This window comes from Anser cygnoides, chromosome 20, assembly GCF_040182565.1.
Source record: "Anser cygnoides isolate HZ-2024a breed goose chromosome 20, Taihu_goose_T2T_genome, whole genome shotgun sequence".
NCBI classification, from domain to species: Eukaryota; Metazoa; Chordata; class Aves; order Anseriformes; family Anatidae; genus Anser; species Anser cygnoides.
In genome coordinates this window covers 4,798,404-4,822,532 of record NC_089892.1, presented here as the reverse complement: position 1 = coordinate 4,822,532, position 24,129 = coordinate 4,798,404, and the positions used below count along the sequence as shown (strand labels likewise).

At 44.5% G+C, this 24,129-nt stretch overlaps 1 protein-coding gene across 6 annotated transcripts in view; it reads right to left on the bottom strand.

Annotated features, from left to right (window-relative positions):
- Nucleotides 1-24,127, bottom strand: part of DDX31 (DEAD-box helicase 31) — a 47,812-nt gene extending 23,685 nt beyond the window's left edge. Inside the window, exons 1-17 of one of the 6 annotated variants that reach the window (XM_066980668.1) lie at nucleotides 23,931-24,124; nucleotides 23,130-23,192; nucleotides 22,104-22,351; nucleotides 21,843-21,918; nucleotides 21,330-21,373; nucleotides 20,807-20,877; nucleotides 20,141-20,205; nucleotides 19,663-19,707; nucleotides 18,023-18,064; nucleotides 16,182-16,246; nucleotides 15,297-15,416; nucleotides 14,806-14,912; nucleotides 13,845-14,080; nucleotides 13,311-13,487; nucleotides 11,687-11,746; nucleotides 5,800-5,850; nucleotides 3,604-3,743 (exon numbers count right to left, since the gene is read on the bottom strand). In XM_066980668.1, the coding sequence (XP_066836769.1) occupies nucleotides 3,604-3,743; nucleotides 5,800-5,850; nucleotides 11,687-11,746; nucleotides 13,311-13,487; nucleotides 13,845-14,080; nucleotides 14,806-14,912; nucleotides 15,297-15,416; nucleotides 16,182-16,246; nucleotides 18,023-18,064; nucleotides 19,663-19,707; nucleotides 20,141-20,205; nucleotides 20,807-20,877; nucleotides 21,330-21,373; nucleotides 21,843-21,918; nucleotides 22,104-22,351; nucleotides 23,130-23,192; nucleotides 23,931-23,975 (1,655 nt within the window). In that variant the 5' untranslated portion in view covers nucleotides 23,976-24,124. Of the gene's footprint in view, nucleotides 1-3,603; nucleotides 3,744-5,799; nucleotides 5,851-11,686; nucleotides 11,747-13,310; nucleotides 13,488-13,844; nucleotides 14,081-14,805; nucleotides 14,913-15,296; nucleotides 15,417-16,181; nucleotides 16,247-18,022; nucleotides 18,065-19,662; nucleotides 19,708-20,140; nucleotides 20,206-20,806; nucleotides 20,878-21,329; nucleotides 21,374-21,842; nucleotides 21,919-22,103; nucleotides 22,352-23,129; nucleotides 23,193-23,930 lie in introns of all 6 variants that reach the window. The other 5 variants (XM_066980670.1, XM_066980671.1, XM_066980672.1 and 2 more) reach the window with 5 other exon arrangements.
- Between the last annotated feature and the right edge of the window lie 2 nt (nucleotides 24,128-24,129).

Genomic DNA, 24,129 nt, shown 5'->3' with positions numbered 1-24,129 from the left:
CCCCTTCCTCTTCACTCAGAGATCACAAAACCCCTGACCAGAAGGAACAGGTAATTCTTTACCATACTCTTCATTACCGGATACTGTGATCCTGGCCTGTTCCCCACCCCTTCCCTGTTTAAGCAACGAATACCCTTTTTTCCCTGCAATCTGCATTTTCAACCTCAGCCAGTTCATCACCACGACACAAGGAAGGGAAGAGACGGTCCAGAGAAACAGTCACACAGCCTGGAAGGGAAAGGCCGGTGTGGCCAAGAGATGCCCTGCGTGGGAGAGAAGCCCCATCCTTGTGCAGCTGGGACTCAACAGAGCAGATTCCTCCGCTGAGGCCGCCGAGAAAGGCCGGGGGAGCGATGGGGGAGAAGGGGAAACGGAGCATAAAAAGCCAACTGAGGGTCTCTCTGTTTGTTTTTGAGAAGTGTAACAGTAAATTAAAACATGAACGGCAACCGCTTAAGCGAGCGAAGAAGCGTACCTCCCCTTCCCCCAAAAGGTTGCTCTGACGCGGCGCTGAATGAAAACGTCAACCCCCCTGACATTGATTTGTCTGAAATGTCACCCCCTCGCCGATCCTCCCCTCCCCTGGCGCGCCGCCAGCTCGCAGCCTAACAGATCTGTGAACCTGCTTCGCAGCGGGGAGCGCCAGGCGAGGGGAGCGGGCGAGGAGGGGGGAGAGCACGGCGCGGGGAAGGGAGAGAAATGACTCGTGCCTTCACGGTGATGCGTTTGCCTTTATAAATTAGTTAGGCCGCCGTTAGGAGATAAAGAAATTATCCGATAGCTGTCGAGGCAGGCGCCGCTAGATTGCAGTTGAAGGAACTAAGAGAGACATAAGCAAAAAGAGAAAAAAAAAAAGTAAATCTCGCTGACTTTCTACTGCTTCTCGCCTTCTGCCTTTGAAGGAAAATCTGTTAGTTATGTGTAGAGGCGAGACAGAACATTTTGGAGTCTAACCTTTTTAAAAAAAACGGGGGGTGGGGTGGGAAAATGCACACTAAACATCAGCGTGCGTGTACATACGCGTTTACAGTCGGGTAGAGGAGCCACAGCTTCAAGCCACACAAAGATTGAAAAGAAAGTTACAGAGAGGCACGCAGCTTTCTTGAGACCCATCGGGAATTACTGATCTCAGCAGAGCCAAAGTGAGATCGCTTTGGCAAAGGCTAATGCTGCTTTTCCACAGTGGAAGCCAAGGAGAGGCTTCAGGTACCGGTGAAAATTAATTGCGAGCGATTTCCAATTTCAAAGGCAGTCATCCCTAATTCCGAAGTGGATTTTCATCCAGGAACAAAGCCACGTCTGCTCTCATTACTTCCAACCCTCAACATTTCTGGACTTACTCCCAAGCATGCTGGGGTGGGTGGAGGGGTTTAAGAAAAAACTCTGGGTCTGATCCTCATCCACTGCAAATCAGTGCGGCACGGGAACTACTCATTTACACCAACCGAAGCCGGTGAGGACCCGTCTCACGCTTTGTTTTCTTAGAAATACATATTTTATGAAGTATTTACATTTCAATAAACCCAGCAGGAATTTCATTTAAAGAAAAAAAAAATTAAAGAACAATTCACAACACACTCATCCCCAGTAAGAAACAACAGACTGCAAATTGAAGCCAAGAACTAAAACAAAATGCAAAGTCCGGTAACTTGCGCAGTCCGAATCAAAAGCCACACGGACTCAGGATAAAGAAACAAAAATTATCAGCGCTTAAGAGGATCGGAGAGCGTCCGACACATGCTGTCTTTCACCATCGCACTGAATTAAATTGTCAGGATTATCACCGTAATGCTCTGTTTATGAAGGGTAACGGCAATTTGTGCTGATGGCACTTGCTGCCTTTAGCTTCGAGCTGCCTTCCCGCATCTTCTCTGTAATTCATCAGCTCTCTCTTCTGTTCCGCTGCCCCTTCTCACACCATATAGGAAGAGCAGAGGACACATGACTGCAACCAGGCCGAATCGCCCACCCATGCCAATTAGACACTCATTTCCTTCCATCTGAAGACAGGGGTCAAAGGAGGAAAATTACACTCCTTTTTTGGGAAGTCCCTTCTCTCCGGGGCAGCGCGTTTTATGAAGAACATAAAACAAACAAACAAGAAAAGACCGTCCCCAGAGTTGTTTGGCTGTAGTGATTTGAGAAGTAGAGGAAAAAACATCCACATAAACCTCCCTCCACACACTGAGCACAGTCTTCTCCAGATGCCTGACGAACGGCGGCTGGCTCAACAACAGGTCTCCTTAGCAGATATAATTACCAGCGTGGGTGACTGACACTGCTCCTTAAACTTGTTAAAAAAAAAATCGGATAAAAGCATTAACATTTATAATTGGGGAAAAAAAAAGGAGGGAAATTTCCCTCTCCTTTCCCCAACCCTTGCCCAAATGCTGTAAAATAGAAAAATAAAACTTTCTGGTTGGAACTAAAAATTCACAATTATGTGGGATTTCACCTTTAAATGTCAGTGCTGTTTGTTACATGAAAAAAACCCCTGTCAGCTTAGCCCTCCATGTCTTGCTGGTGTCTGCTTAATAGATAGTTACCTGGGATGATGGATGGCTCTTTGTTAGACCACTAAATGGCTCACAGCCTAGAATAAGCCTGTATTTACTGCCAACATTTGTTTGTTTCAAGGATGCAAAACCAAATACAGCTCCAAGCAGCTCCGCCCGACATAAACACGAGAAATAAAAGAGAACTAATTTGTGCACGAGTTTACAGGGCTCCATCAACACCAGTACAACACTAAAAGGACTCCGCTCGGCTGCTGTTCTGAAATGCCAAGAGACAGCAAAGCAGGGAGCAAGGGGAGTCACGTATCTCCAGCTGACTGCCGAGGAGGCTTGGGACCTGAGAGTGCTCCCGAACAGCAATGCTGAGGGGTTTTTTCCCCCCACAAAGGGACCACTGCGCAAGCAGAGCCGACTGCACTTTGGGCTGGCCCTTCACCAGCCTGGCTCGCTCTCCTTGCTGCCTATTCCCCAGTCCTAGCTACAGCCGGCGTAAGAGAGGCTTTCTCAGGTAGCCGGGAAACGTACCCCAGTTCTGGTCTGCTGAGTCCGCTGCCCTCTTTGCCTTCCAGGACCACACTGAGCACTCACCACTTGCAAAAGCCTCTACTATTTCTGTCACAAGCCACTTACACAACATATCTGGGCCAATTACCTGCCAGATATGACCCACAGCTCCCCAGCTATTTCTCCGCCGGATCTCTCCTGAAGCGAAAGCACAATCTCTGACAATATGGTGCTATGCAGGCAGATGGCCAGTTAGCATTTGACAGGCTCATTTGACTTGTGATCTCCGCATAGCCACGGCTTGAACCCAGGGCCACGGAGATAACAACCGAGTGCAAAGGATCTCCGACTCCCGTCTCCTCTCTGCCCCTCGCCACGCACACTCGCCTGCACACAATCTGTCAGGCTGATGATTTTTCGCACACTTTCCCCCCTCTCCTTTTGCTAGTCTGGGGCTGGTCCTGGATCACAAGAATTAATAAATTCTTATTAAAACCTGCGCGAGCTACAGTCCCGCTGAAAGTGCCACGGAAGGTTAATTAGCAAGGATGAGCTGAAACTTTTGTTCGCGTTTCTGACTCACTTAATCTTGTGAGAAGCCAGCAAGCTGACATATTCTGCCTCCGAAGGCGCCAGGACAAGCAGGCTGTTCCCGTGACAGCCAATCCGAGCCGTCCTCCCGATCCGGTGGATGTATTCCGCAGGTGAAGCCGGAGCGTTATACTTCAAAAAGGGAACACGAGAAGGGAAAGGAGGAATTAACAGAACACAGCGTGTTAATTATAAACGAGACATTCAGCCTGCTCATCCGAAACCAAGGGGATCTCGGCAAAACCCACACACTGTACCTGCCTTGGAGTCAGTCTGTTTAGAAAGAGCCCATCGGACTCATCCCTGTAACCATCACTCAACCCCCTCAGCCACAGCAGTTTTTTGACATGTGAATGTGACACGTTGGCCAACTTTCAGATAATAGGACAGTTTTCCCCATCTCAGTGTCTCTCTTTGCCTTTTACATTTTATTTCTGTACAGGCACGTCAGGAACCTGTTTGCTTCCCTCAAAAAAAAAAAAAAAAAAGAAAAAAACCACGCACAAAAACCTCAAGCCAAACAACCCTCAGCAGTGCCCATACGTACGAAGCGAGAAGCTGCCTGCTCTGCATCTGGGAGAAAAGCCGTGAAATAAAACATGACAAATGTAAATGTGGAGTTGGGCTAAATTGCTTTGTTTGAATTAAACCAAATCATAGGTTACTGGATACATTACTGGACAGAGGAAACCTAAGAGAGATGGGGAAGCCAGTCCTTTAGGCAGCGTATGATACATGCAGCAGTTGTCTTTCCACCCATAACTGCCAGGCGCCATTGAAACGTTGCTTAAAGCTCCATCCCACCCCAAATAGCGGTGCCCCCGGTTTACTTCTCTGGGAATCAAAAATGCCCAGCCATTTGCAAGATCAGATAAAGGGTGACCTATTTCCCTCCCTTTAGCCTCCCCCCATTCTCCCCCCCACCCCTCTTTCCTGGAAAAATGAACGTGCACAGAGATACTGCTTAGAAATGAGCCCTCAGCAGTTTAACTGGAAAAAAACCAACAACCAAAGCCCACTCTAGTGTTTATACCTGTGCCCTCTGGCAAAGTTTCTACTGGCTAGAGGTGTGAGTAAGATGCTGTGAGCAATCTAATTGCTCCCTGCAGGTCCTTGCTCTTGGACACAGCTCTCAGGACAGCTGAGATTTCGCCTTCTGGACACACAGAAGTCTCCCAGGGCTTGAGGTAATTTGCACTGCGTTCTAACACTGGCAACTGTATCTTTGGTAAATTATATTAATATACAGAGCTGGGAATTAAAGACTTCACTTCCCCAGCCTTCTCTGACTAGCTAGCTGCTACAAAATCTTTTGTTTTTAAAAACACAAAATTAAAATAAAATTTGTTACCTGAAGGGATGAGGTAGAAATTAAAAGGCTGTTTTGTTGAGGCTCTGTGCACTGTTCTTTTTACCCAGGTGTCACTTGATAGAGGAGAATCTCTAGATCAGTTTTCCTGAATTCAACTAACCTTTCTTTTAATTATAAATCTTTTACAAAAATGAAATCTGCTTCATGCCCCCAGCTTCCTCTTTGAAATGACAGGCTGCTATTTTTAAGGTTCAATCCATCTCCCTTATTTTTTTTTTCTCCCCAAAGACAGTATTTCTGTCAGCAGCAATGCAGTGTTCGTGGGTTTTTTTGTTTGTTTGTTTGGTGGTGGTTTTTGTTGTAAAGAGAAAAATCTGAACTATGCAGTTCTACTGAAAGCTGAATGCTTACAGCTACCCAGTCCCAGTCCCAACCCAGCAAAACCTAACTCGAAACATTCAGGTCATTGCACAGACAGTACTGGGCTACTCAATGTTTAACATTAGGACTGCACTTAAACTCCTTGTGGAACTGCCTCCCCACCAATCTCAGAAAATCAGAAACACCGAACTGCGAGAGAGATGGCCAGTGCTTCACAGAATCTAGCTTCCTGTGGGGGGAAGCACGAGGTGTTTCCTCCCAGCCAGCAGAACATTATTACACCGCTGACAATACTCAAGTTATTGAGAAGGAAAACAGACTGTCAGCCTTGACTCCTGGTCCTGTACTCAGGAACACGCAGCTCTCTCACACCTGTAGGCACCAGCACAAAGACAAGCAAAACTGCAGAAAGGGGATGTGGACTGGAAGGGGATTTCATCTGAGCAAGACTGCGCTTAATACATACGTACACATACATAAACACAGCAAACCTACCTGCACGATCCATGTAACCTGAGGCAGGTCCAGCCCACGCGCTGCGACATCCTTTAAAATTAATAAGGAAATTACTGTAAAAATGCTTTGCAGATATCAGCAAATTACAAACTCTTCTGGGGTGGGGATTATGCTGGGACAACTGGCTATGCAAGTAGGATTTTTATGTGCCTGGTTTGGGGAGAGATGGACAGAGGTCAAAAATAATGTTAAGGGTTTAAAATACAAGGGAGATTGTTAACAGGCTAATACAATAGAAAGTGTTCCACTGCTACGGGCCAAAGCTTGGAGGATATAAAAACATCAATTTCAGGAGAGTGGTGTTGAATTACAGCAGTCTGCTACGGTCCCTTTGCATTATATCAGTCACCTATCGTAATGGCAGTGATACCATTAAGTGATACCATAGTGATACTTTAGTTCTTCAGTTTGTGTCACTGCTGAAAACGGATCTGCTCGTAGCACCTACTACCCAAACAATGAGAGTGGCAGAATCAAACCCCTGTAAGGCAACATTACTTCTCAGCATGACTTTCTCTACGGCGAGCCTAAGAACAACCAGGCTGCTAATGAGGCAAATGGCCACGAAGCAATGATCAAGGACCCTAGGCCTTGAGTAGAATGTCCAAAGATACACCCATCTCCTACCACCACTAATTAGCTGTTTCCTAGGCGATGATCTGAAGTTGAGGAGCAGAAGACTTGCAGGTCACCTGGCCCTGTGATAAAAGGCCAACAAACAATTTAGTAGAACCTGCAGGAAGCTGAAGGACAGCTCGAGGGAAGGGGACTTCAGCTATCCCTTAGATTTTCACCAGTCTGGCTTTGATTTGGAGAAACAGAACTCAGCCCTGAAGAAAACAGTCTGAAGCTACTCTCAGGCGAGTTATTTGATGTGCCAGCTGGTGAGAAAATGCATCAACTTGCAGAAGGACTTGAGTGAGACCCTTTAGTTATCCACAGCCAGTGCAGCTCAAAAAATATATCCTTTCAAAGAGAAAAGAGAGTTTAAATAGTGTTCAAAATGGAGAGAGAGTGCAAACGTGGTTCGATCTGCCTTCTTGATTTTCTGTTCATTAGTAATGTCCTCACATACTCCTTGGATTTTACATTCACCACGCACAATAACAGAGCAGGTGTGCAGATTTAACTCTGTTAGGAAATGTTTTGGAACACGTGTATCTTTTAGCTAGTTGCAAAATAGAATATATTAAGAACGTAAGCAGGAGCTTAATGTACTAAAAATGTGTCAGCCACCCACTGAAGTGTTTTCATGCAACTCCCACACACGTTAAAAGACTAGGAAGCTGATGTTTTGGCAGCAAAGGCCTTCCCATAAGCACTAGCCAGGTTGCTTTGTGGCTCCAACTGCAGTAAAAGAGGAGACACTTTCCACAGCGCCCACTCTGAAATAATACACACTTTAGCTCCAGCACGCTCATTAAGAAACAACTTGTTCCCAGAGTCAGATGAGCAGATGTACAAAAAGCCATTTAAAGGAGGTTGGAGAAAATAAATCTAGAGAAGTCGGGGAACGTGTACAGCAGTTACCAGGATAACAAGATTATAAACTCTACAGCACAATCAGACAGGAGTGCTGATGCCTGATTCTGCTTTTGCTGGTTCTGTTACGTGCTTCCACGCTGACAAGCCTTTGGTCTTTTCCTACACCGTGCTCTCTCTCATAGCGAGCAGTCTAGGCAGGGCTGTGGCTGATCAGAGGGCTCTGACCTTGGGACAGGGTCAGTCTACCCAAAATATGCAGGTAGCCAAGCTGTCCCTGCGGTCACGAGCAGGCACCTCCAGCACAGGGAAGTGAAGGGGCCATCCCTCACCCATCAGGACTATTTCCCTCCTCTTCTAAGATAACTTTTCTTAATACCCCTGGCTGTGAAACCACTGCCACAGACAGCGCTGTTCCCAAGTACATTGGCCAAAGGAAGCAGGGAAGTTGAAAGGTTAACCAAAAACATAAAAAGCCAGGGACAACATTTCAGGAGGAGGCTCTCCCATCGCCAGCCTTGTATTCACTTCTGCTTTCACAATGCCACCAACTCCATTCAGCTGTTACTGACATATATCAGCAGCTATTCTCTTGGGGTTTAGCTTGGCTTTCTTTCAGAAGTATCTTGGGATTTACTGGTAATTGGAGTGTTTTGCAAACTCTCAAAGATTCCTCAGTATCAGTCCACCTGCGTCTCCTGTAGCTCCTTTTCCTCAAAGACCCTGGTAGGCAGCAGCAAGGTAGAATTAGGATAAAAAGTTTGAGCTGATTTGCCTTCCTCTGCTGGCAGAGCCCAAGAGCTTCTTGCTTCTCAGATCTTTAGAAAAATACTTCTGGGTCACCATGCCGGGAAACAGAACACAGCTCAAGCAACAATTATCCAGTTTTGCTAGCACTACATTTATTCCCTAAGCAGAAGCACTAACCTGCTGCCAACACTCTTTCAGGAAGCCCAACAGATTTCCAATTTACTACCCTCCCTCCTTTTCCTTTGCCCCAGACAGCATTCCCCCTTCCACACGTGGCCTTACATAACCATTCCTCAATAAAAGGGAAATCAAGAATATGACACCTCAGCACGTCACCGCTGATTCCTGTCAATGGATGGTGGGAAGGAGAAGTGAGTGGCCCTCTCACAGGAGCAAGAAGAAAGAAACTACTGCAGTGCGATTTTAAAGAAAACCCGGACGCCGACCAAACCATAATCTGAAGCCTTAACCACGTTCCTGAGGGCTTGCAGAAACACTGAAATCTCTGCTCCTAAAAACTGGTGTCGCCATCCTGTCCTCGTGGCCTGGGATGGGGGTGGTGAGGCACAGACGGGTGGGTGCGAGGGAACAGAGGGCAAAAGCACCACACAGAAAGTGAGGCGCATTGCTGCAGAATATGTGAGCCAACACGGCCACAAAACTTTTGTAAGGGCCTCGCACACAATCTAATTAGGGCAAAGGAAATTGCTAAAGTTGCTTTTGAAAGACACTCAATGGTGAGGTCTTGAAGGCCCTGAGCTTGACAATTGGCTGCCTACATGAGGCCTAGAAGTACAGATGGAAGGCAGCTTGCTCAGGTGCCAGGCTGTCAGTTGGATTAAAATGACTCATTTATTTACCAAAGAACCTCACAAAGTGCTTTAGCTAACAGGCAGAGAGGGCCTAACGGCTCTCCAAGCTGGGGAAGAAGCTCTCGCGCCTTCCCGGCCTGCCAAAAGTCATTACTGCCGAGTGTGGAAAGCCATCAGCAGGGTAGAGACCCCCGTCGGCAGGGTGACAGATTGGGCTGCGTAATCAGAGGAGGAAGGAGAGAGCACAGAAGCTGTCAGAGGCGAAAGCTCTTGGCTGGGGCCGCCAGAAAACTGGCAAGATGAGTTAGCGTGACTGAGTAAACAGCAAACAATCTCCAAATGATCTTTCCTCTCTCCCTGGAAGAGATGAACTTGTTTAAAAGGCACATCCCAAAGGAAGCCGCAAAGAACTTCAGCGAAGGAGAGAGAAATAAATCTGGATGAGACCCTCTGAGATACACAGCCCTTCTTTATTTTCTTGTCTGCCAGCTTATTTTGCCTGCAAAAAATATTTTATACAATATACTAATATACATGTGACATGGAGCAAATTAATAAAAGGAACAGCAGGTCCCATTGCTTACTAGAGCGGAAAGATGGGTGGAGAACATGGCATAAGGGACAAGGAAAGGACGGTAACATTATTTGTGTTGCTCTTTTGTGAGCCAGGTTTCAAAATTTTGTGGGCACTAAACACTGTTTTGCACGGAAGAGAACGGAACCATCTTACCGCAGAAGGTTTTTGCTGACATGAAAAAAAGCGTCAGAAAAAAGCAGTGCCCTCGGAGGCAGGAGGTGGTCACAGTGCCTGGCTGCCCTTTGGACATCTGCGTTGGGGAGGCACCTGTAATGTGGGACTAGTGCAAAGTGTATCTCTATATTAAGGTGTCCATATGGTCCCCATTACTGTGGTAACAGGCCACCTCCTGCTTTCAATGCATTTGTCCTCCCAACATCTCTGTAAGGTAGAACAGTGCTACTATCCCCATTTTACAGACGGGGAGCTGAAGCGCAGAGAGATTTTGGACTTAGACATACAACTTACTGCGCTTAACATGCCAGCCATGTGCCAGCTGAGCCACAGCAACTGTAACTGCCGGGATTTGCATCCCCGCCTTGCAATAAATGCAAAATAGCTCAGACTGCAATGAAGTAGGATTACAATAAATGCATCGCCTTACACTACTCTCCTCACTGTGACCAAGGCTAATTCACATTACCTCCCATTTGTGGCAGGTCAGGAGCAAACACATAACTATCGCTGCTCAGCTGATGTGACTGCTTGCCTTGTCATCACAATTCCACATCCACTCGTACAGAGTCTGTGGCACGGCAGGAAATCACGCCACATCTCCAGTGTCTCAAGAGGGGAATCCCGTCCACTGGGATTTCTTTATCTAACTTCTCTTTCTTCCTACCCCGTCATATTTTTCCTGCTACAGGCTGCATCTCGTCTCCAAATTGTCTAACCCAGGAAAGACACAGGAGTGATTGCAATGATTCTATTTTATCTTTGTCTAAAACTGAGCCATTTAACGAGTTTAGAAAGATACTAAGTGAAATTTCAGTAACAAGAGATGTCCCTGAAATTTCTCAGTTATAGACAGAATGTGCATGAAGGATAAAAAAGTTCACCTGTTTAGCATTCAGCATTTATCAGACTCTTTTTATCTTCAAAATACTTCATCTGCACCAGTGAATGACTAAGCTTTGCTACCCTCCTCGACTGAGACACTGAAGTATTATCTCCACACACAGGGAAACCAAATTACCGTTACACTTATGCATTGCAAAGATACATTTTGACCTTGATCAAATCATTGTAAAGACTGTACACACAAACAGGACCAAGACGAGAAGGTAAGAAGTATATTTTTACAGGTGATACAATACGTAAATTGCCAATGCTATGTCAAACACTCCTATATACGTGGCAGTCCTAGTTCATACTGTGGGCATGAAATTGCCCCCGGTTTCTGGAAAAAATTGCAACTAGTTTCCTTTAAGAACAATGTGCTGCAAGAACAGGAGTCATTTCAGAGCTAGAGAGGTTTTCTCAGCTCTAATTACTCCCGATCGCTGTAATTTACAAGTTTGCGGTGGGTAGAAATCGCCAAGATTCACACATTTTCAGATCAACAGCTGCCACTATTAGAGAGCAAATCGTGCAGCCTTCTGCACCACTGCAGCAGGCTAGCTGTGGCACCGACAGGTCAGAAACGAGAAGTGGAAGGTGCCACCACAACACAAGGGTGCCAGCAAACTTCAGTAGAGGACAAGAATTTCTCCGTCAGCACCCTTGAAGGAAGCTTGAAGGGCAAAGCATGGAGAGCAGCAGAGCGTGTGCATTTCTAATGACACCGTTCTCTGGTTGGGCTTCCCTTCCATCCCCGCAGGTTTTTGTTTTTAACCTTGGGGTAGTCATTAAGATGGGAAATATTACATTGCATCCAATTTACCTGGCAGTTACGGGGCATGCTACAAATTAGGATTGCTTTCTATTGACTGCACATAGAGGGCAAGGTTCCAGCTTCAAATGAACAGATTTTTGCAGAAACATAAGGCCATGCAAAACACGTAGAGGCTCTTATGCATGATACTCACTTTTTCTGCTTGTTGTGCCTTACAGCAAAAGATCACACAATAGCTAGCAAAGACGGCAACAGTCCTTATTTAATGTGAAATGCAGAAAAAGGAGACGACTTTCCTCAAGGTCAGACAGCGAGCTGGAATTACAGCTCAGTGCCAAGTTCGCTGTTCTACCATTAGATACCAGGCGGGCCCATTATCATGGAGCTGCAGAGGGACTCTAAGTTACTTACAGTGCAAAGCAAGATGCCGGTCTTGGATTTTAGGAACTCCTGGAAGACCTCTGTTCTTTCCTAGAGGATTAAAACAGAAAAATTAGAAGTGTGTACACACATTACAATCAACCCTAAAGCAAAGTATCTAATGTAACAATTAAACAACTAGGCCTCATTCAAGTGGTCCCACATGGCGATACAACCACATTTGCTATCACACTACATCACCTCTGAGCACCAGCAACCAAAGGCCTCAGTAGCATTTGGTCTCAGTGTTTGCCAGTAACACCCATCCACCTACAGACACTCACACTTCCTTGATTTTACTCCGCTTGTTCTTGTCCTTTTCAGAGCTCAGACTGTCTGTGGCCTCTGACACGTGATCCCCGTCTCCTTCCTGGCCCTTTTTCCTCCTCCTGCCAAAATTGTCTCCATGTTCCAAGCCTTCCTCCTCAGAGTTCTAGCTAGAGGTTAAGCAAACGGCCTGCTACGTTGATAGAGAAACCTGATGTACTTGACTCCCAGCTAGACGTATTGTTCTAGGCAAGAAGGGAAACTTGGGCCTTGCCGACACACTGAACCCTCTGCTGACAAAAATTAAAGAAGAGAGCACGCTGTATCTTGTTGACAATGACAGCAGCCGTGCTCAGCAGTACCATATGGGATCCACAATTTAGCTCCATTAATGCTCTTAATTTGAAGACATCAAGCACTAATTACACACTGGGTACTAAAAAGGCAAAACCCTTCCCCTGGTGCCAGCTACTTAGTGGTGTTCTGTTGCCTTAACAGCTGGTCAGGGTAGAGTTGGGCCAGACCAGGCCCGCTCGCTCACTCAGGCAGGCAGGTTGAGGAAAGGCCAGAATGCAGGGACAGCAAAGCACATGTTTCTGGTCTCCACAGGATGGGAATGAGTGAGAAAAACAATGGCTCTTCACCTCTTGCTTCCTCAGAAGAGATCTATTCATTTACCATCTCTGCTGTGCAGCTCGAGAGCGAAACAGCAGCTCTCTCCATCACAGACCAAGGGCAGGAACTGGGGCTGAACTTTCAAGGGAGCTCCCTCAGCTACTGAGAGAAACGCTGCAGTGACAGCTTACTCGACACTGTTCTCCCAGCAGCAGACTCCAAGCTCACCATCCCAGCCCGCTCTGCTAAAACCTAGACTTACTTCGGGGTAATCACCATTATATTGCTATTATTCCATCCCAGGGAAAAGAGCAGGCTGTCAAGACACCATTCTTTAAAACCAAAGCCAATAGGGTCAACTTGTCGGGTAGTAACATTTTGGGGCTGGGATGAGGTTTGCCTCTGGCATTAAAAGCCTTTCTTGACTGCATGAGAGAGAACCACGGATACATAAATGGTTTAAGCGTGCCCACTGGGAATACTGAACGGCTGCCTCAGCCTGCTGAAATAACACCTCTTGCCTCTTCAGCTGTGTTTTTCAGATACAGCTACCAAAGTACTTTCCAGAAGTAGGACAATATTCTTATTCTCATTAGCAGATGGAAGAATGAGGCCCCCAGAGGTGAAATGACTCTCTGTCCTCTCTTCTGCCCTCCACCCCAAAATAACCACAAAATAAATCATAGGGAATAAGGAACAAAACTGGGTATCCTGACATTTTGATAGTGCTTACTTCCTGTTCCATGTTGCCATGCAGTCGCAGAAACTCTAAGTGCACGGAGGAGACAGATGAATGTTTAGGTTGTTCAGACTCTAGCCCTCCTGAAAGGACATTTAGAAGGAGATCGTAGTGGAATTCCACTTGTTCACAGCTGGAGAAAAAGATGATCATCTTATGTCGCTTTTCAAACTGCAAGGAAACAAAAAAAATTGCATGTGTCCATTTCCCACAGGCCTCTCCCAATTCACTGATCTCATGATACTTATGTGACTTCCGCTTCTGTAGATACAATTATCCAGGAATGGGATATATTAAGAAGTTTGACACCAAATGCTAAGCCCACAGAAGCAGTACAAGAACATGCTGCAGTTATCTCACTGTCAGCATGAAAGATGCAAGAACACCTCAGCTCTCTTGTGGCTCCCTCTACACTAGATGCACTTCAAAGCTTTAGATCTAATCCAGGCTATCCTTGACAGAGGAAGAGATGTAGGAGTGGAAAAGTGCAAAGGGCTACTTAGTAATATAAATGCAAGCAGATCTCACCTTGCATTTCTCAAGGATAAAAGCTGCTAACGTGACAAGCCTCAATTTGCCGGGGACCATCATGACATACTGCTTGAGCTTCTCTGGAACAGCAAAGTTTTCCTGGTCCATACAGCTTGACGGACTACTGGCTTCTTTATCTGCTTGCAACGCTGGTTTGAGACTCTTCTGGTTTTCATCTGCTATGGAAATCCTGATGGGATCGTTCAAACTGATATCAGCCAGCCGTGTCACACCTAAACCACAGAAAATGAAAAACACATGAGGCCCAACCTGGGGTGCTGCTGGAGGGGGTGGTGATACATTCACATACAGAACAGCTAATGCAATTCCTGTGAAAAACAAGGAATTCGTGAGCCATGCTTCAAACACTGAGAGAACTCTTCCACAAACTACAGACTTTTCAGGGCTCGGCCAGGCTTAGTTGCTGCAGACTCCACCAAAAGCATCACAAGCCCTGCTTCAGCCAACTGTGTTATTTTACATTATATAAATGTCTCATCCAGACAGCATTTGGCAGTTCCATTTTTTAATGATGTCTGTGGAAAAACACAACAGATCTCCGCTCTGTAAAGAGTCTAAGAGTCATTAGGCCTGGCTCAACTCCTGCCTCAGCAATTGGCTTCTTGTACAATACTGAGCAAATCACACAGCAGCTGTCCTGTCCTGCCTTAATTCTGCATCTGTAAGGGGAAAAAACAAACACCAAACAAAAACAGTGCTTCCAAGGTTCATGGTGATTTTGGTCTGTGTGTGACATATGTAGGGACTATGTAAGTACATCCACTGACAGAAATTCCATTAATGAAGAAGTGTCATAAACCCAGCAAAATCATAAGATATTATTCCACTTCTGCAAAGGGCTTCGTTTTGGGACATAATATAATAAATCTCAACAAGCTATTTCACAATTCCCTGTGAATTTTTCAGCTAAAAGAGACACAACACGTCTATAACTTACCTTCTGTGAGTGTGGCTGAGAGCAGGACATTCTGACGTGTCTCTTTCTCAGCATTTAAAGCATTAAGTATCACAGTCACATCTTTTTCAAAGCCCAGGTCCAGGATCCTACGAAAACATGAGAGATGATGAAAGATGCTGTAAGGAAGGAATGAGAAGAAAGTCTTAAGGCTACATAAGCCAATTAATAATAGCAGAAGTGCTAGAGCTGATCAGATCTTTGGCCCATCTGGCTTTACGTTCTACCTTCAACTTTTGCCAGGTTAAGACACGTCAGAATACATAGAGAATCTCTGCAATTGAATAACTGTAGAATAATCCGTCCAAAGGGGATATTTCTTCCTAATCTCAGACATCTATATGTGGCTTAGCTGAGGCCACTAAGTATGAATGGCTTAAGAACATCTTTTTTTTTTTTTATTAATGCGTTATCTAATACAGATGCAGAAAGTATCTTTATTCTTTTCCATATCTGAACACCTGGAAGTTTACCTGTCTGCTTCATCGATGATCAGCCACTGAGTGCGACGGAAATGAATACATTCAGTGGACTTGATGTGGTCAACCAGTCGACCAGGAGTTGAAATAAGGATATTTATCCCCTTACGTAATCTGATTTAAGAAAAAAAAAAAAAAAAACCAACACAGGTTACAAGTGACTGCGGAATAGGAAACCAGAACGAGGAACTGGAACCTACAGAGAAAAAATTCACGGACATAGTAAAATTAGCAGGAACAGTACTTTCTCATTGATTAAAACTGAAATTTCTTACACAGCCAAATTTTACCCTTAATCATCACTGATATTCACAGTGGCATACTCAGCGATACAGACAAGGTGGAAAGAAATATTAATAATATTAAAAAAAATTAAAACATGCAAGCTAGGTTTTCTTTTCTAACTGAGTACTTTGTACTGCATAGAGTAAACTTCTTTTTGTGTATGCTTATACACAAGACAAATGAAAATTCCATTTTGGTTTACTGGCTTACAATTCCATTTTTGAAAAGGGAAAAGAAAGATTTTTAACACCAGGAAATCTCTTCTCCAGAAAGCAATTTCCCCCATAACAAATACTGTAGACAGCACTTGGAGATAAGCAAATACAGGTGTTTGTCAGAAAAGAAAAAATACTGACACAAGAGATCATCATCTCAGAAGGCTCATCAACATTTTAGAAATAGATCCAACTGAGGAAAGTGAATACTTCCTGCTGACCCAGTCACTGTATCTGTGTAAGATCCAGGGGGATCACAGCTTGATCCACACTCACAATCCTCTCTCCCACTAAGAAAAGCACTCTAAAGAAGAGTAGCAGAGAAAAAGGCTGCAGAGCAGAAGAACCCAAAACACAATTTAAGAAGTTGGTTTCATACCTGGCTTTTTCTGATTTTCTCTTTTCTCCCCCCATTAGCACTCCAGGCACAATCCAGGTAAACGGCTACAGAAAGGAAAAGCAAGACCAACATAGATTCTTCTTAATAAACAGACAGAGCCTAATCCAACAAATGATTTTTCTTGGCAAAAACAGAAAAGACCGGAGCTGACAGCAGTGCGTGCCTGATTTGATCTAACAGATACAGCCTACATGCCCTTTCTCACCCACAGATAAATATCAATGGCACCTCTGGTTCTAGGCATGTAACTTGCTTCCCACATTGTCTAGAAAATAGAAATGCAATCACTTTTGCACCGCTTCCACTCACATAATAATATTTCTTTTCCTTCTCCCCATGTAACCTAAATGTTCAAAGACAAGCTACAATGCTATTCCTTCATCTCACCTTTAAGCAATATCTTCCTGCGGCCAAGAAAGATTTAAAAAAAACAACACTGGACCTATGAAGTTTATTTATACATACACAGATCTACAGGCACACAGCCACCATGTGCACATTAAATATCAGTCTCATTGATACTGGCAGGAGTTTTTGCCATTTACTTTAATGAGGCCTGACTCTTCACTGAGTCCAATATTGCCCGATATTTACAGGGGAGATAATCAAAGCACAGGACTGTCATCGCCTCACTTGACAAGAAATGCAGGACAGACGCAGAGCACAGCTTGTAAGGATTGCACAAATGCGTGACTGGTAAATAGGCTTAAGTTTGCACGGGTCACCGCTTGCCAAAAATACTCCAACAGAACAGTTTCTAACAAAAAGTGCTCCTTGGTCAGGTTTGAAACAAGAAAGATGTCTAAGCAAGATCCATACAATATAATCTCAGCAGTTGGCATTAGAGTAATTGCATCAAGAAGAGCTCAACTAGCCTTTTTCTCCCTCAGTAATTACACAAGCAAATTACACTCTCCAGTCAGACCATGATCCAAATAGTCTCTTTTGGGTCACTGTAACAGTTGATGGTTGCTACACATTTACGGGTAACAAAGAGAAAAATTAAAGGGTGTGGAGCAATCCAGACTTCATTCTTTGATGATCACCTTTAATTGATGGAGGTCTTGACAGAATACTATTGCTCGATATTAACAGATCAGAGTTCCATGTCAAGAGTCCACTCAGAACTTCCAATTACTACGGAAGAAGACTCAAGTACTTTAAACCTCACCACGACACAATAAAGTTTTACTTGATAATTCCAGCACTAAAAAGATTTGGAAAGTGCCTTATTATTTCAAAGAACAACAGAAGATGGAGTGGGAAGATGGATCAGACAAACCATTTAGACACCTTCTAGTCCCACGCTAAGATACTCTGCCTCAGATAAAAGTAATACATTATCATGTAGTGATCTTTAAAAGCCTTTTAATTTCTCCACCCATTCAACTGGCTAAGCAGCTCACCTAAATTCTAATCCCCATCTGAAATTCATCTGTCTAGTAACAGTTTCTGTAAAATGGTACTTGTCATCGTGAGAGTTTTCATTCATAACTCAGACTGAAATGATGGCAGCTATTTCTAAAAAGAAAACATGAAGATCAACTACACTTCTTTATGAAAACTTATGTAACTAAGGTGCCAGAATTAATGAGCTCACTGTTCATTTAATAGTTTAAAACATGCCGCAGAGAAAATCACACTTAAATGCGTTTAAAGACGGACAGATTTATCTCGCAGGACCATAGATCTTGACAGATGCTGGATTTCCTTTAGCACCCAGTTGAACCCACAGGAACTGAAGTTGCTTAGCATCTTACAGCAAGAGGCTCAAAGGGAAAAAAATAAAATAAAATAAAAAAATTGATTTGAATTCTTACCTTGAGTAGTTTCTGAATTGTATCAAAACTCTGGATTGCAAGCTGTGGAATTCAACACAAGAAAGTGAGTTCTGAGAAAGCCTACTAACGGACAGCAATCCCCTTTGTGCCTCAAAAATCTGTAAGATGTCTGGATGTCTGTTCCATATATTGTCAGAATCCTAAATATGTCCCTAACTGTTCTTTTACAAGCTGCCTATTATTTTAGTCCCTTAAATAATCCTTCTTTTATTATATTTGGACCTGTTCAAAAAACCCCTCTATTGGTTCAACTCCACAAGCCAGCTGTCAGGACAATACAGACTTCTGCAGGCCTCTTTGAATGCCCCAGGGAAAAAAATACGCTGAAACCACAAAAGATTTTGCTCCACTAGAAAAGTAAAAAGGAAAACTGCACTATTTCTGGAGGAAAAAAAAAAAAAACAAACAACTGAACACTATAAAAAGGAAATGCAGCCCAGCGGTTAAAACACTATCTTCTGGCAGTCGGTGCATGCCACATTATCCCCTCACCTGACCCACGGAGCGATCATGCCACTGGACCTTTCTACCTCTCCGTTTCCCAGTCAGCAAACCAGAGGCGGTATACACAAAGTTAGCAAATCTAAATGCCTGGTCAGTAGGAAACGTTTAGCTGTTGGGTTTCATGTGCTGTCCAACAGACATTGCTGCTGTGGCAATGAGGAAAGCTGAGAAACGCAACGGTGCCACCCTGACTCATTCATGGAACGCGAGTATGTGACCAGGGCTTAGCTACGGGAGTAAAACTATTTTAATTGCTCTGACTACACATTACGTACTATTTGCCGAGCTCTCAAGAAAGCCTATTACCTTCAACAGAAAGAAAAGTAATACCACCTGTAATTACAAGATATCTTGATAAGTGTAGTCATTGGCAGCTTTTTAAACAAGCTTATGAACAGTTTCCTACATGCTTAGTATTCACACAGCACCCTAGCAAGGCACAGAGTTTGCTGCTGTAAAAATTTTAAATAGCTTCAGAGCTTTCTCCTTTCATGGAACTGAGCTGAGATATTGTTGCACTGCAGGTTGCATGAAATGCTGTGCCCCAAACTAGATACCTGCAATCAGTTCTCTACATTGAAGTTGTTATCATTTGACACACACAAAAAAGGTTGATACCCTCCTCTGAAACCGCTTTTGGAATTGCAAATAACATAAACCAAATAGAAGAGAGTTCTGTGGAGAAACCAACTCTTGGCAGCCTCAACTTCAGCATTCACTTATGGATTTGAAAAACGGGCTTTATAAGTGAAGCGTTTGTATAAACCTACACATTTACAAAGCTGATTTCATTGCTTTTAGTTACTCCCTCTGTATGAACTAGCTAAGCTTCTTCCCCCCATGCACTGAGCTAGAGTTTCTCCAGTCCTCCCAAATGAGATCTTGCTGCATGGGGAAACCTTAAGAGAAGTCTTCTGACTTACTTCAGTATGGCAGTAAACAAAAATGCCAACATGCATTCAGAGAGCAAACACTCTTTCTGTCAGGGCAAAAAGATGCTTCCTAGGACAGTCTTCAGTCCCTGGTGGATCCACATCTACTAAAAGAGATCCACATCTACTGAGTGTTCACACACTCAGGTTCTGACAGAAACAGAAAGAAATAGAGCCACCTACCTCTCTTGTTGGGACTAATATAAGTGCATAAGGCCCATCACTCCGCTGCAAACAGAGAAGACAAGAGGACTGCTAAGAAGAACGTAGAACTAATACACAGGCCACTTCCACTTCTAAGATCTGTTAGCTGACAAAGTGAATTCTAAAGGGTTTTATTATAAGCCTGTACACCACAGTTTGGGGCATTCCCCACCCCTTTTTAAAAAAATCAACAGTCTTTCAAGTATCAATACCGCACTATCATCTCTTTTCTGATGTAAAGGGGAACGTATAACATTTTACATATAAGAATATTTGCATCGTTCTTAAATCATCTCAACGGTACAGGAGGATCACGTAAGTCACATTCACAAATACAGCAAGAGAGATTGCTTGACCTTTTTAACAAGGACAGACACTGGTGACTACAAGATAACAGCTGGAATTTATTTTTTTATTAATCTTACTATCAAGAGCAAATATACTTAGTTGTACCTACCTTTATTTTGGTCTTCATTCCCTGTAAAGACTGCACAAGTGGAATCCCATAGGCAAGAGTTTTACCTTCATAAAAGAGAGAAAATTGGAAGAGTCTCCATCAAAAAAAAAGAAAGAAATGGAAATTGCAGTACTTGTGCAAATTAAAGTACCATTCACCTCGCTATTCTTAGACTGAAATCAGAGTCTGGAAATGTTTTAATTAAGTAGGAGGTTTCCAAAAAGGAAGACTGACAGGCTGCTCACTCTGGGTTTACATTAAAAAGAAGAGGTGGTGGTATCCCAACTAAGATCCATCTAAATAAATAGCTCTGTCCTCCCAAGAAAATGAGACATCAAGACATAGTTTACTGTAGAGCAAGCACACAAGTTTGTATGACAAGAGCATGTGCTGCTTAGCTCCACTGGCCTCCTGGCCCTGCATCCCCAGCACGAGCCTTGGAACAGGCCCACGTGCAATGGCTGGCAGCTGCACATCAACATTCAGTCCTAGCACCGGGTTGTCACAGAAGTTTGCACAGCATCTGTCTGTGCCATGGCAGTCCCACGCCAGGGTTCTGAGCCTGTCACTCTTGTGAGCTGAACTGGGAACATGATGTTTCGGTTCTTTAATTTGGAATCCAGTTTAAAATGCTGTAGGAAGGGAAACTGGCAATTAAATGCTGACCTGAACCAGTCTGAGATCTCACTAGAGCATCTTTGCCTTGCAGGAGCACAGGGATTGTTTCCTTCTGAACACTGTGTAACAAACAAACAAGTTAGGAAATACAGATGCAACACAGCATAGAAACTTAAGGTTTTAACATACGCTGACTGTTTCAAAACTGTTTACCCCAAATTCCACATGTCCACCTCTGCTGTATAGCTACATCACTAGAGGTGAGTTTTAAGGGAAGTAAGTCTGCAGATACACATCAGATATGATAGATCAGAAAAAGGTGATTTTATAATTCAAGTACCAAATTAGAAACTAGGATTCCGAGGTTCCATCTCCAGCTATGACAATGACTTGCTATGTAACTTATGAGTTATTTCTTGACCCAGATTTTGAAAGAAATAAACCTGATGGGAAATGGGATAGCTTAACAAGTACTGTGGTCTTCACAATCCAATTAAGTATAATAAAACCATCATAGATGATTGGCTTTAAAGGTTAGTGAAATGCAAAGTTTTTATATAGATTTACTTACTTGGTCATACTACATATGTTCAGGACAGTGGTTATTGTGGATATCTAGGGAGAGAATTAACAGGAGTAAGCAGGTTTCATCGTCAAGCTCTTTCGTTACTTTCATAGTACAAGATAGAGCAAAAACCAGAAGACTGATATTTATTCTCTACATTACTCGTCCAGGGCAGCTGGATGGAAAAGTTCTGATGTCCTCAAAATACTTCTAATAGCTTATCAGAATTATACCATTGCTGGTACATTGTGAAATACCAGATTTGCTAAAATACTGCGCCCCCAAATAGCTTTTTGTGGTTTTGGTATTACAGATGCATACAGTGAAGGGTGCTGAGCCTCTGTGTTTGGGGATGGGTGAGGATACTGGCCAGCACACTGAGCTAAGAGACTGTGATACAATCAAAGTACTGGTGAGCCTGTTCAAGGTACCACGAATAAAGGTGCACCTCTCAGCCCTCTAAGAAACACCACACCTTAAACAGCATGTTCCAAAGCACAGAGCCTTCCTGCCACTCACCAGATGCGGATGGAGGTCCAACTGGCTAAAAGAATCTGCAGTGAAAATACTTTCTTGTATCTGCTGCACTGCTTTTCTGGGTTAGGGGAAACAGAACAAAACAAAGCACGTGGTGTGGTTACAAATTACACATTAGTTGTCTGTGTAAACAGCAATGAAACCAAAAGACAAGCAATTACTTTGCCCAAGCAAGGGCTAGAATTCAAGACACTGAATTTCAAGGCATTGATTTCACCCCCCCCTCCCCTTTGTGTAAAATACCTGTGAATTTTTGGGATATCAGGGTTGTTTCTAAACAGGCTTGATGTCTTAATGAAAGGTTTGCTTTTCTGGCTTTCATTTTGGTTGTCAGTCAACTGCTTCTTAGGAAGAGATTTTTGTGACAAGCTTCCCTTTTCCCTGATGTTGGTTTCTGTAGCACATTTCTTGAAGGCATTTACCGGTGGCTTACGTTTCAAAGGTGGGTTTCCATGCGGTGACTGGAGCTTTCTTTTCAGAGCATTAGACTGCTTTGATGTTAACAAACAAACCAGATAGCAAGAATGCATTAATGAATGAGAATTAAGTAAATGATACCATATTTTGCTCATGGTGAACAGAAACATCAGCCCCAAATAGAACCCCTAGTTCTGGAATCCCCTAGACTAAAGAAATTTTGATTTTTGCAGCTAAGCAGTTCCTAGTTTAACAGATTCAATATCATGCCTGAGACATCTGAATGCTACTAAAATTCAAATAAAAATCTAAAGGAATATATGGTGCTTATCACAGAACAATTTTGTCTAGCTTCTCTAGTAACCAAGCAAACATGCTTAAAAATATAATAATAATAAAGTCTCTCTCAAAAGTTTTGCAAGCCTTCTCCTTATACTAAAGCCATCTCTATAGCCTTTTCTTTTTCTGGGCAGCAGGATGGCCTGTCCTTCGCTCCAGCCCGTGCTTCTGCCAGCTTCAGGATTTCTAAGCTCTCCACTACTTCTTTTACCAAAACTGGTTTCTTTTACTGATCTTCCAATCACCTGAAGAAATTTTTTTGCTTTCCCCATCTCTCTCCAGGAACACTGAAGAAGAAAATTAATTTAGCTTCCTTTGTCCCCAAAGCTCCTTTCTATCCCCCAGCCTTTTTTCAATGAACTTGTTTTCCTTGACACATTTGCAAAACTCCCGAAACATGTGAAATCCCTGCACAATCTCGCCTCACTTTCTTCTCTCTCTTCCCCACTCTTAGCTTCACACCGTAATTTTCTTTGTCCTCCTGTGAACCATATCATTCTCAAGCTCTATTACTTTTTTCACCTGCTTCTTCACATTTTCGGCATTCAGGAACTCCTCAGATGTGATTCTCAGTTGCTGTAAAACGCATTAAGCTCCACTGAGTTACAAGAATTCCATCAGCTTACCCGACAGAGGCCCTGCACCTTAGCTGACATCTAAGCGGGCAAACTTTGGCAGGTTTGGCAGCAGTCTCCCTTTGGCTATTTTCACTACCCCTCTGTGCTTTCTCCCCGCACCGATTTACCCTGCTTGAAACAACCCAGCCTTCTCCAGGCCCTCCCAAAGGACGCTGTGGGGAAGTTGGCGGGGCGCTCTCAATAAAATAGCATCCTGATTTACCAAAACCCCCCCAATTCACCCCAAACCTCCCTCCAGCGCCCCTCGCTGCCAGGCAGCTGGCGGCGGCGCTGCCCTACCCCGCCCTGCCGCTGCCTGCCGCCCGGCGCTTTCACTCTCGCTTCCCAACTGAAAAACGCCGCTTTGAACCCATCCTGGCTCTTCTTTCCCCAAACTTGTAGGGAGAAGAGCACCTGCTGCTGCGCCTGGCAGCGCTCCGGCCGTCAGGGGTTTTCTGTAACTCACAAAAACACCTCCACCACCACCTCTTCATCGTCACCATCTTCCTCCTCCTCGCAGCACCTCACACGTGTCCGAGCGGCTCCCAGGCCAGCAGGGGACCCGGGGACGGGCGACCCCTTCTCTACACCCCACCCCCCCGCCCCAAAACTCAGCCCCGGCCCCAAAACTCAGCCCCGGCCCCGCGACGGGCGGGCACGCCACACGCAGCGAGGTTCTGCCTGGAGCCGAGCTTACCCCGCCGGAGCACAGGTTGAGGAGCAGCGCCCCTCCCGCCGCCATGTCCCGCCGCCTCCCCACGGCTCCGGGGCGGCCCCCGGGGACCCCCGAGGGAACGGGGCTGCGGCCGGCGCCCCGCCGAAGGGCGAGGAGCGGGCGAAGGAAGGGGGAACCCGGGCTCCCGGTGCCCCTCAGGCAGCGGCGGGGCAGCCCCAGC